The sequence below is a fragment of the Wyeomyia smithii genome, chromosome 3, assembly GCF_029784165.1.
Source record: "Wyeomyia smithii strain HCP4-BCI-WySm-NY-G18 chromosome 3, ASM2978416v1, whole genome shotgun sequence".
Taxonomy (NCBI): Eukaryota; Metazoa; Arthropoda; class Insecta; order Diptera; family Culicidae; genus Wyeomyia; species Wyeomyia smithii.
The window spans coordinates 155,893,007-155,906,791 of NC_073696.1; the positions used below are offsets into that span (position 1 = coordinate 155,893,007).

The following is a 13,785-nucleotide window of genomic DNA, read 5'->3' on the forward strand; positions in this document are numbered from 1 at the left end:
GAATTCAGCTAAATCTAAGAAAAATGAGTGAGTTTCACTCACTCGGAACACGTTTCTATTAAAAAATTTTGAACAACATGTTTAATCATAGGTAAGGATTTTCAAAACAGCCCGTTAATAACTGTTTGTAAAGTACGCTATCAATAACTACTGGGTTACCTATAATATCTGTTTTTGTACATAAATACGATTGCACTTCTCCAGAAGTGTTAGTAACAGTTTGCATTTTGTGAAGATGAATAAAGTGAAAATGGAATACACCAAGCCCAAGTGCTGTAAACTCTTTCCTGATATACGGTGCTCATCAATCTTACGCAAATAAACGAAACGTTATTGCAAAATTAAAAATATTGAACAGTCAAGCTCATTTTAATACGTCTTTATCAATTTGTGATTCGTGTAGACTATATTGTATCAAGGTGAAAGATGAATTTGATCTCAAAGAGCATTCACACAATTCATTCATGGAACCATCAACATCAGGATGTGGAAAAAACATTTTACCGACGGAGTTGCAACCATCTGCATCTGTATTCGAATTTGCGGAGATACCATACGAATCTAATATTTATTTTCGAGTTTTATTATCTTAGGAACATATTTTTCATGACATAGATACCTTACAGAACTAGTTTCACCTTATATTTTATATACATCATAAATAAATGATTCGTCATCTTTTGAAAACAGCTTCGTTTGTATCTTATTTTCTGAAATCGGAACAAAAGAGTGATACTTTTGTGTGCCAGCTATTATTTTAGATTTTTTGAAAATATTGCTCCATTCTTTTACTCTTTTTTCATATTTCTCATATGATACTAAATGACTAAATGACTAAATGACATTTTTGATGAATTTTCATTACTTTTCTGATTAGACCAATCATACAATTCTTTTGCGCTTGTAATGGGATGTTCATGTTCTTTAGCTAAATTTGCATTTCTTGCCATTCGTTTTAATGTGCCACCAATTGCATCGCATGGGCCTTTACCATGAGAAGTCGCAACTCCATCAGACATAAATATCGCTTTTTTCAACTGTATTTTTGTTTTCAAAAACTCATTAATTTGGCAATGAACACCTGAATCGCAACAGTATCATGATGGAGTACTTCCGATATAATGATGAAGCTGATATTCTTAAGTGTCCCGGATTCTGAATAGTAAACAACGAAGGGATGAATGGTTGCTTGACTACTATTCCTATTACTACTTTGAGCGGCATCTTGAAGAACAAATGAATAGTTTTCTGAGAGATCACACACTATAACAACTTCACCATCTTTCATTTTTTTTTTGTTTTTCCTTCTTTCATGTAAGTCGACATTTCCAACTTTTCACAAAAATAAGATACAATTTCATCAATTGGTTTTACAAGTGTCTCTATATTACATCGATCTGTTGCAATCCACTGTTCGAAAGGTATTCCACTCACACAACGTTCCTCAAGTTCTTAAAAAAAAACTGTTTCCAAATTCTAAACGGCTTGGGCAATGTTCGCGTTTGCGGAGATAACAATATTTGGATCGTGTAGTTGAGCTACATAGTAGTTGTTCAAAGTAAACTTTAGAATTGTTTTGGAATGAATATTTCTTTAGACTGTGTATCATCAATTCTGTATTCTCGCGAATAGTACAAACACAAATATCATGAGATTCTGAGCTTTCAAGTAATTTACAATGCTTAGGCTTGTGAATAACTTATAACTCCGCCTGTTACGGTTCTCCTTGGTTCAGGTTAGCCTTTACGAATAGACTTGAATTATTGAGAACTGGAGCAAAGGGTCCAAAGCCCCTGCAAAGGAGGATGCTTGTAACACCTCTTAACCATGGCTGTTGCGTTAAATCCAATTGTTAAAACCCCAAAGCTAAAGTGTTATGCGTTATGCGTGCCGATGGATGACATGATGAGGGGGGGGGGGGGGGGGGTTACAAATACCTAGCCTCTAACGGAGCCTGCGGAGCCATGGAGCATCCTTCACAGTAATTAGCCCTTACTGCATCACGCGGGTCACTGCTGCAGCGGACTCTCTTTTACCCAGCGACTCGTGGGAATTTTATGGATAACATCAATTCACAAAATTCGGCCACCGGCAGCCTTTCTTTGCTTTCGGCAACCATGGACTTATCGGAGCGCAGTCCCATAAAAACAAACGCACCGGACAGAACGGAGGAGATGGAGCATGAGCACGACTTCAACCTCGACAGCGAATCGCTGGACGGAGGACCCTCTGCTTCATCCCTAATCCTACGTTCTCCACAAGGAAATGACGAAAGTCAAATGGACTTTCTTCCCAGCCAAGAGACAAGGCCCAAAGACGAAGGGAAACCCGAATCATCGGCACCCCTTGTCAAGCGACTTTCAAACGCGTAAAGGCGACGACTGAGCAAAAATCTCGCCGGTCTTTCGTACGAAGAAGCCAGGAAGCTGGCTATTCTTAAGACAGAGCAGCTAGCTCAAACAAACCAAGTCGCCGTCAAGCGTCAGCGCCGGACGACTTGGTGTCCCCAGACTCCAGTACTAAGTGTCCACAGCCTTAAAAACTGCAGAAAGGGACTGGATTGGGGTCATCGGGTACGAAGCCGCTCCCGACGGCCACATTTAGGGACATGGCGGGAGTTTTAAGCCTTGCGGTTACTCCTACCACCCACCCCTGCTTCCTACTCTCAACGGACCAGCTTCAGACTGTCCGGACCTCCATCCTCGATCACATCGCTGACCAGGAAAATCCAATCACCAAGCCCAAGATCAACGGTTGCCAGACACAGTGCAGTGGTTGGAAAGGGAGGTACCTTTCTTCGTACCGTGGGAGGGGGCACAGCTTCCTGTATACCACATGAAGGATCTGCCGAAGGCCAGACGCTATGTCGGTTACTTCGCGGACAGTGCGAACTCTCCGGACGAGAAGATCCTTCGTTCACTCCAGAATCAGAACGACCATCTCTCTACCAAAATGTGGCGCAAATTGGTAAAGACCTTGGTCGAACTAGTTCTGGATATTGACGAAGAATCGGCCAAACACATCGAAAGTGGAAACCATGAACTGCACTACCGTCTCGGCAAAGCACGCATCCGAAGGGTTAGCGGAAGGCCGAACGTCACAGGCAGGAAAGACTCCGTTGCAATGTCAGGGAAGGTACGTGCGGGTAACTCCTCCGGGAGTACCCTGCCACCACCCAGGCAATGCAATCCTGCGAATAGGCTAAAGGTTCGCGTGGGAAACTCCTCCCGGAGTCCCCCACAACCACCCGAGCATAACCCTGCGGCTGGGAAGGTACGCACAGGATGCTCCCTCGGGAGTGTCCTGTCACCACCCAAACAACGCAATCCCGCGGCTGCTCGAACGGTTCCGCTGAAGACTCGCAAGAGTGTGGAGCATCAACCACCCAACAGTCGCGCCCCCCGGAGTCAAAAACCGCCACAGAGTGTGGGACGACCTTCTGTCGCCAATCGGCTGCTGCAACCGAAGCCAAACAGTGAGGAGGAGCAACTTGCATCAACCAGCCTAACCGCTGTTGGTAGCCGTCAGTCAATATCCGGATCATCAGTACGTCTTGAACTGTCCTACAGATCAGACGTGTTTTCGGATGCTTGTGGACTGGTCTTTGACTGCCTATAGCTTCAAAGTTTGTGTTTTGTCAATGTGTCTTTCAAAGACCACCTGAAAGTTATTTCCCATCAGTCTTTCTCAAGACTACCTACTTTTGAATTTAACATTTGTTTTAACTTTTTTCGTATCACCTGAAATGGCAGGACGAAAAATGAAAGCACGCATCGCTGCAGGGAGGAAAAGAGAGGCATCTCTTTCTGACACTTCGAGTGTCTGTAGTGACAATCCTTTTGATATTTTGCCTGAGCAAGAAGCTGGTGAAATGGAAGTAATTAGTAATGAAACTATACAAAATGAAAAATCTTTAAAAAAGGAGAAAGTTCCACCTATTGTGGTAACTATTTCTTCTGAATTCAATATTTTCAAAAAGGAACTTTCAACGTTTGTTTCTGACGTTAAATTTACCTATCAAATTGGTCGTAGAGGCGAATGCCGCTTATTGGCCGACTCTATTAAGGGTCGTAATCGTCTAATTCAGTGTTTAACTGAAAAGATGTAGAATTTTTTTACATATGACACTAAGAGCGCCAAGCCGTTCAAGGTCGTATTGAAAGGTCTCACCAACAATCAAACCGTTGATGAGATCAAACTTACTTTAACAGAATTACTTGGCATAGCCCCTACCCAAGTAATTTTAATGAAACAAAAATCACGAGGCGGAAACAGTCAGCGAACTGGAATTTCCCTTGTTAATAATGTATTTCATTTTAGCCGCAGTGAGGTTTTTAATTTTTTAACAGTAAATAATGTGCATATTGCAATTATTACTGAAACATTTTTGAAACCTAACATAATATTAAAATATGAAACCAATTACGTGGTTCATAGATATGATAGGATTCAGGGTTCCGGCGGTGGAGTTGCCATTGTTATTCATCGCCGAATCAAACATCGTGCTCTTCCCCATCTTGAGACGAAAGTTATTGAAACTTTGGGAATTGAAGTTCAAACTGAACTTGAAATTTTATTTATCACCACAGCATATTTACCATTTCAATGCACACGCGAGCACAAAAATTATTTTAAAGGTGATTTACAAAAACTCACCAGAAATCGTTCGAAATTTTTTATAATCGGTGATTTTAACGCTAAACATCGTTCATGGAATAATTCTTAAAGTAATTCCAATGGCAAAATTTTATTCAATGATTGTTCTTCAGGATACTATCCTATTTTGTCTCCGAATAGTCCTACATGCTTTTCTTCTGTAATAAACCCATCAAGAATTAATTTGGTGCTAACAGATCAAAGTCATGTATGCAGTGATTTGATCACCCATGCTGACTTTGATTCTGACCACCTTTCAATAACTTTTTCTTTATCACATGAATCAGTTTTAAACCCTATGAGCTCTGTTTTTTATTATAACAAGGCTAATTGGGAAAGATACAAACCTCATATTGAGAGAAATTTCAATAATGAGCTTGGTTTGCAAAACGAAGTGAATATTGATTCCGCTTTGGAAGCATTAAAATGTGCAATTGTTGATGCCAGGAATTATTCTGTTCCAAAGGCTCAAGTGAAATATGATTCATTAATAATTGACGAAAACCTTCAACTTCTAATTCGTTTGAAAAATGTCCGCAGACGTCAATATCAACGTTCTCGTGCCCCTGTTTTTAAAACTATTTATAAAGATTTACAGAAAGAGATTTAACATAGATTTACTCTTCTGAGAAATCAAAATTTTGAGACTAAAGTTGAAAAATTGAAACTATATTCAAAACCCTCTTGGAAGCTGTCGAAGATTCTTAAGGACCTTCAAAGCCTATTCCAGTTTTAAAAGATGGTGAACGTTTTCTTGTATCCAATGAACAAAAGGCTCAAAGACTTGCTCAGCAGTTTGAGAGTGTTCATAACTCAAATTTGAATTTTGTGAGTCCAATTGAAAATGAAGTCACACATCAATTTGATTTCTTCCCAGAATTTTTTACCTGCAGAAATAATAGAAACTAACTTGAATGAGATTAAATCAATTATTAAAAATTTCAAAAATATGAAAGCACCTGGTGACGATGGAATCTTTAATATACTAATTAAACATCTCCCTGAGTGCACAATGGAGTTTTTAGTGAAAATTTCCAATTGCTGCTTCAAAATTGCATATATCCCAAATTATGGAAAAATGCAAAAATTACTCCAATTTTAAAACCGGATAAGAATCCAGCTGAAGTTTCAAGTTATCGACCAACCAGTTTGCTTTCTACGATAAGTAAACTGTTTGAGAGAATTATTCTTACCAGAATGATGTTACACATCAACGAAAATTCAATTTTTGCAGATGAACAGTTTGGATTTCGCCATGGGCATTCCACTACTCATCAATTGCTCAGAGTTACTAATAAGATACGAGCTAATAAATCTGAAGGTTATTCCACTGGAGCTGCTCTTTTAGACATAGAAAAAGCATTCGACAGTGTTTGGCATAAAGATTTGATTGCGGAATTGCAAACTTTTAATTTTCCAATTTTCCTAATCAAAATTTTTAAAAATTATCTGACTGATCGAACTCTGCAGGTTGTCTATCCGAATTCAAAATTCAATCGATTTCCTGCCAGAGCAGGTGAACCTCAAGGTTCAGTCTTGGGTTCAGTCCTGTACAACATATTCACTTCAGATCTTCCTGATTTGCCTCCAGGATGCACAAAGTCATTGTTCTGCGATGACACAAGCATTTTCGTAAAAGGAAAAAGTCTTCGTGTCATATGCAGTCGATTGCAGAAAAGTTTAGATATTTTTTCTTCCTACTTGCAAAAGTTGAAAATCTCCCCCGATGCTTCTAAAACTCAAATGATAATTTTTCCGCATGAGACTAGGGCTTCTTTCCTCAAGCCAAACAATAATCACGTTGTCAAGATGAATGGGGTTATTTTAAGTTGGTCTGACAAGGTTAAGTACTTGGGACTAATTTACGATAAAAAACTTATTTTCAAAGAGCACATTGAGAGTATACAAACCAAGTGCATCAAATATACGAGATGTTTGTATCCTCTCATCAACAGGAATTCTAAACTTTGTTTGAAGAACAAACTTTTGATTTACAAACAAATTTTTAGACCAGCAATGCTTTATGCTTTATGACCGATCTGATCAAGTTGCTGTTCAACAAGGAAGAAAACGCTCCTAAGGATTCAGAATAAAATTCTGAAAATGATTTTGAAGCGTCCTCCTTGGTTTGGTACACTCGAATTACATAGACTTACTGGTGTTGAACCATTAGAAGCTATGTCAAACAAAATTATGAACAATTTTCGACAAAAATCGTTGCAATCCTCAATTGCTACGATAAGCTCTCTTTATAGTCAATAAGTTAGCAATTAAGTTAGTTATAAATTTACTTCCCCCTTTCTGACAAGTGAGTTTAAATCCCTACGAACGATTAGTCCTAATTGCGAATCCTAACAATTAAAATTACAAATTTTTAACAGTGTTGAGAAGTTACCATTTGTGATTGAACACACATACTCATTACTTACTAATATTTATCATAAATACTTAAGAAAATATAGAGGCTAACCCTCTGAAACTAGAGCTGTTCAGAAATCCTCATAATACAGATTGGGAATCCTTTAAGAAACACCTGATTGATTCACGAGCTTTCAGATACAGCAACATTCGAAATTCAGTTGACCTTAATTCGGCAGCAAATGATCTACAAAACAGAATCATGGATGCTTCTAATGCAATCTGTCCTCTAACACAGCGGTCAGTAAGCCGTGACGTACCCTGGTGGAATGATCAACTCAGTGACCTTTGTCGGGAAACTAGGCAGTTGTTCAACAGGGCAAAAGTCACATCTAACTTGGACGACTACAGAGCGTCACTCACTAAGTACAACGTCGAGCTACGCAAGGTCAAACGGAAATCCAAAGTTAGTTTCTGTGAAAGAATCCAAACTCTGCCGGAGGCTACGCGGCTCCAAAAGGCGATGTCCAAAGACCATACTAACGGTTTAGGACAAGTAAGGAAAGAGGATGGATGCCTCACTGTCACTACCAAGGAAACGTTGGAGGTTCTAATGAACACCGACTTTCCCGGATCGACAGAGACCGAAGAACTGAATAGTGATGGGTCGCGGCGGAACAATTCGAGACATATGGCGTCTCGGAAGTCCATCCTGCTGGCCCGCCGACTGTTCACGGAAGCTTGAATAGGTTTGGCTCTAAGCTCACTCGACCCAAGAAGTCTCCAGGTCCAGACGGCATACTACCCATCTTTCTACAAAGATTGGCCGCAGCTATCATGTCCGAACTCATAAACCTCTTCAGAGCCAGCTTTATCCTAGGCCACATTCCGGATAACTGGCTGAAGGTGAAGGTAGTGCTTATCCCCAAAGATGGAATAAAGGATAAAATCCTACCTTAGACTTTCAGACCCATAAATCAGACTTCATCACTTCTCAGGTTGATGGAGAAAATAATGGATAAATATATTCGTGATGAGTTTCTTAAAGACTCCCCGCTGAATAGGAACCAACATGCCTATCAAAGCGGCAAGTCAACAGAAACTGCACTTCACAGCTTAGTGACGTTGATTGAAAAGTCCCTGAGTTATCAGGAGACGGCGTTATGTGCATTTCTTGATATTGAACCTCCCTATCAGAATTTGTGCTCTCTGGTGAACCTTGAAACGATAAACTTACGACACAAGATAAACGACATCGTTTTTTCACGATCAGTTTATCCGGACGCACTGACAGCCAACTTCTTATTGAAAGATTAATTTTTAACAACAGTCAAGTCACGCTTTGACAACGTAGAACGTTCGACCCTCCTTTCCGATCCAGGAATTATTCGCCGAACGAGCCAACTACTCGATTTATGAATACCTTCAACACACTGCAGCAGATCATCAGTATTGACATGAGTACATCAGTGTTTAAACATAAGCTTAGTTTATACTTTAAAGAACAACTATATTAGTGTTTTTTTTTTTCATTGTTTGACAAGTATTTTACCAATCTTATATTTATATTTTTGTATGTAACTAACGTGTATAAGTGCAATGTAATATTTATTTTAAGTATGGGAAACGCATCAATTAATACGGCTCTCTCCGATAAGGGAATCGACCACACTTCAAGGAGCTGGATACATGCAATGCTCTCTAGCAGAGTGATCACAGCAACCTTGGGAGACTCGTCTGTAACAATGTCAGTGATCAAGGGATGCCCGCAAGGAGGATTTCTCTCGCCCTTGTTATGATCACTAGTTGTCGACGCACTTCTCAATAAGCTTTCACAGCTCGGATACGAGGTCATTGGATACGCTGATGACATCGTCCTCATCGTCAGTGGTAAAGACGACGCAACTCTGTCGAGCTGAATGCAAGCGGCTCTGAATGCCACCACGTTATGGACGGATTTACTCCCAAATCGTCTCAAGGATTGGCAGCACCCTCTCCGAATTGTTTGAAACTTTTTGGGTGTTAAGATATCACCTAATTAAGCATCTCTGTATACTTACTTTTTCCAAAATTAGTCAAGACTGTCATCTGAAGAGGGCGAAACATTTTTTGCCGATTTTTTGTAAATCAATATAATTCAAAAACGGTAAATTCTACAAAAAAGTGTTCTATAATCGACTTTTAGGAAATTGTCTGAATTTTCATAAAAAATATATGGAAGAAATTATATATCAAGTCATACACTGAAAAAAATGCAATTTAAACACAGAATATCGATTTAAAAAAAATGGTCATCTCCGAATTGGCTAAAATTTTTCGGAGATAAAATTAGCTCGACGTTGTACTTAGTGAGTGACGCTCTGTAGTCGTCCAAGCTAGATGTGACTTTTGCCCTGTTGAACAACTGCCTAGTTTCCCGACAAAGGTCACTGAGTTGATCATTCCACCAGGGTACGTCACGGCATACTGACCGCTGTGTTAGAGGACAGATTGCATTAGAAGCATCCATGATTCTGTTTTGTAGATCATTTGCTGCCGAATTAAGGTCAACTGAATTTCGAATGTTGCTGTATCTGAAAGCTCGTGAATCAATCAGGTGTTCCTTAAAGGATTCCCAATCTGTATTCTGAGGATTTCTGAACAGCTCTAGTTCAGAGGGTTAGCCTCTATATTTTCTTAAGTATTTATGATAAATATTAGTAAGTAATGAGTATGTGTGTCCAATCACAAATGGTAACTTCTCAACACTGTTAAAAATTTGTAATTTTAATTGTTAGGATTCGCAATTAGGACTTATCGTTTTAGTAAATTTTTGAAAGACAACGTTGTTGGCTACATTTCGTTCATACATCGCAACTTGAGCATATTTAAGGAAAAAAAGTTATTCTCGGAAATAAAAAATTAAAATGCAAACTAAAACTAAGGTACAGTCCCTCCACAGTTATGGGTCAGCTACAATTGGTGAATTTCCTTTCATGTGGAAAAAATCATTTCTCATCCCGATCTTTAAGTCAGGTAAACGCTCTGATATTAAAAATTATCGCGGCATAGCAATCATCTCTTGTATTCCGAAACTATTTGAATCAATCGTTAATAAACGAATTTTCGAACAGGTGAAAAATAGTATTACAATCACCAACATGGTTTTTTTCAAAGGAAGGTCCACAGCTACTAATCTATTAGAATTCGTTAATTTCACACTCGCTGCAATGGATAGAGGTAATTACGTTGAAACATTATATACCGATTATAGTAAAGCTTTCGATAGAGTCGATATAACATTGCTGATTTTCAAACTAAAACGCATTGGAATAGATAACCAACTCGTGAAATGGCTTGAATCTTATTTGACGAACAGAACACAATTTGTCCGTTTCAAAGGCCATCTCTCTGATCCAGTGAAGGTCACATCTGGAGTTCCGCAAGGATCACATTTAGGACCCTTACTATTTATTTTGTTCGTTAATGATGTAACCTTTTTACTTAACCAGATCAAAATTTTAATCTATGCCGACGATATGAAATTGTATATGGAGAATAAAAACCAGTCTGACCTCGAATTGTTTCAGTTGCAGATTAATACCTTCTATACTTGGTGTCTGAAAAGCTTACTTGATTTAAATATTAATAAATGTAATGTCATATCATATACAAGAAAACTTTCAACGCAAACTATGAACTATTACATAGGCCAACAACTTGTAGAGAGATGTACTAAAATGAGAGACTTAGGAGTGATCCTTGATTCGAAACTCACTTTCGTGATTAATTATAACACAATAATCAACAAAGCCAACAGTCATCGACCCAGCCGATTTATCCGATGCGATCTGTGCGTAGCCGAAGGCTGTATCAAAAGTCTGAAATTGTGGAATGTCGCCATTCTGATCTAATGTGTGGAACTGGAAATTCGCTGTCGCCTTCGGATGGAACATTCACCGTACCACCTCCTAGTCAAAAATTATGGATCTACTTGTCCCGTATCTCTCGTGACGTCACTGCTGAACAAGTTTGCGAGTTGGCAAAGCAAAGATTGGGCACAAATGACGTTGAATCTGTTAGGCTGGTAGCCAAGGGAAAGGATATCAAATCGCTGTCATTCATTTCATTTAAAGTTGGAATTAGTGCTGACCTAAAATCTAAGGCACTTTCGACTTCAACGTGGCCTAGAGGAATGTTGTTCCGCGAGTTTAGAGACAATAATGCTGGTGAAAATTTTTGGAATCCTATTCGCTTACTGAATGCAGACCCTCAACAATCTTCAATAATGGATCCGATGTCAACTCACTCCCTAGGACCCCAGGACGAAGTAGTAATGACGGAATAAATTGTATTCCAAACACCATCCTTCCTGTCTTCCAACAACTGGGACGCAATGATAATAGTAATATGGAAGCCCCTAATCCACCCTCCGCAGTCGTGCCATTCCAGCCAGCGACCAGCAGCCGTCCCAGGCCTGCGTGTGGGCGTGGAGAAGGGGTCTTCCAAATATCTAACGCAGGCAAGTATGATTCTATTTCACACTTGACAAGATCTGATCTGCCTATCGCTTCCAGCATTTCCTCGTTACCGCCTACCATATCTCATCCACCATCTGTTACGACCGAGCTAAGACGTCCTTTGGTCAATGTACGAAACGAACGAAAGTTACGCATCTTTTACCAAAATGTTCGTGGACTCCGGACAAAAATCGACACTTTCTTTCTTGCTGCTTCCGACTCTGAGTACGATGTTATCGTTCTCACTGAAACATGGCTGGACGATTGCATTTTATCTCCGCAGCTTTTTAGCAGTTCATTCACTGTATTTCGAATGGATCGCAGTAGGGTGAATAGTCGAAAATCGCGTGGTGGTGGAGTTTTGATTGCCGTTTCCTCCAGGCACTGCTGCTGCATAGACCCAGCACCGATTAGTAACACGCTTGGGCAACTGTGGGTAAAAATCCAACTGGATAGGTCATCCGTAAGCATTGGAGTATTGTATCTGCCCCCTGATCGTCGAAATGATCTTGATGCTATTCAGAAACATGCTGACTCAATTGGATCCGTTCTATCCCATCTGAATCCCCTCGACATTGCTGTTCTTTTTGGGGATTATAACCACCGAGAGCAATATTGGGTACCTTCGGAAAGCAGTGGCCTTGTTGTTGATACAAGTAGATCACGTTTAACCGCAGCTGGTAGTGCTCTGTACGACGCATTCAGTTTTAACGGTTTGACGCAAACAAATCCAGTCAAAAACGCTCGTGCTAGAACTCTCGACCTAGTGCTGGTGAACGAGCCAGCGCTTCAAAACCTTTCTGTGATGGAGGCCGACGATCCTATGGTGAGAATTGACCCGGATCATCCCGCTCTGGATGTGACTGTGACGGAAGTAGTGCCTATTGCTCATGAATTAACTCCACAACATCGGGGATTAAATCTTAGGAATGTTGATTACGATGTGTTGAACGAAGCGTTATCAGCAATTGACTGGCAATTCATCGATTTGCAAGAGGATCTGACGGACATTGTCGACATGTTTACCGCAACGATTCGAACAGTAATTGAAACTCATGTTCCACTACAACGACCGCCGATGAAACCTGCTTGGGCTAATCGACATCTCCGTGAGCTGAAGCGCCGTAGAAAAGCTGCTCAACGAAACTATCAAACAAATCGCACGTTTCTAGCAAAGCAACGGTTTAAACTCGCAAGCAACACATACAAATTTTACAATCAATTCCTGTACTCTCGTTACATTGAGCGAACTCAAAAAAGCTTACGTCGACATCCAAAAAAGTTCTGGTCATTTGTTCGTTCTAAACGAAAGGAAAATGGATTACCAGCTTCCATGTTCCTCGGTGATTTGTCTGCTAGCACAGCTTCTTCTAAATACGAATTATTTGCTGAGCATTCTAAAGCCGCTTTTTCGTCTTTAGTTGCTACGCCAGATCAGAATGATGCTGCAACCTGCGATACTACGCAGGAGAGTTTCGATTGTGGAGTTTTCAAGTGACAGAAGCGCACGTTTTGAGTGCAATTCGAGAGCTGAAACATTCCACTTGTCCTGGGCCAGACGGGATCCCGCCATCATTGTTGAAAAACTGCTCGAACAACCTGGTGGCGCCTCTTGTAAAGATGTTTAATCTTTCTCTGCAGCAAGGATTGTTTCCTACTAGTTGGAAAAATTCATTGCTCACACCGATACACAAAAAAGGGGACAAGTGCAATATAGCTAATTACCGAGGAATTACATCATTATGTGCTTGTTCCAAAGTTTTCGAGATAGTCGTCAGATCAGTGCTGTTTTCATCGTGCAAAAATTATATTTCTAGTGACCAACATGGTTTTTATCCTAAGAGATCCGTCACAACCAATCTGTCGCAGTTCTCTTCGTTGCGTTCTCGCTCAATGGACGCGGGAATGCAAGTGGATGCTGTGTACACGGACTTCAAGGCTGCGTTCGATCGTGTTAATCATGACATCCTTCTACGAAAGCTGGATAAACTGGAGCTCTCCGCTATGCTCGTGAAATGGTTTCGTTCGTACCTGACCGGCAGAGTTGTATGTGTCACTCTTGGGTCGTCACATTCCGAGCCATTTACAACGTCTTCTGGAGTGCCGCAAGGGAGCAACCTGGGTCCACTTTTATTCGCACTGTTTATAAACGACGTTGCTACAATTTTACCGCGAGGTACACGACTCCTTTTCGCAGACGATGTTAAAATCTTTCGGATTATAGCCTGTCTCGGAGACTGTTTGGAACTAAAAAAGTTGCTTGATGCCTTCA

General features: G+C 40.2%; 1 protein-coding gene across 1 annotated transcript; it reads left to right on the forward strand.

Annotated features, from left to right (window-relative positions):
* The first annotated feature begins 11,403 nt into the window (after positions 1-11,403).
* On the forward strand, positions 11,404-13,011 carry LOC129728726 (uncharacterized). The gene has a single exon (XM_055687181.1). It carries the CDS (start codon positions 11,404-11,406, stop codon positions 13,009-13,011), a length of 1,608 nt encoding a protein of 535 aa, XP_055543156.1.
* The last annotated feature ends 774 nt before the right edge of the window (positions 13,012-13,785 follow it).

Coding starts and splice junctions, on each gene's coding strand:
- LOC129728726 (XM_055687181.1), top strand. CDS start 11,404: ATGGAAGCCCCTAATCCACCCTCCGCAGTCGTGCCATTCCAGCCAGCG.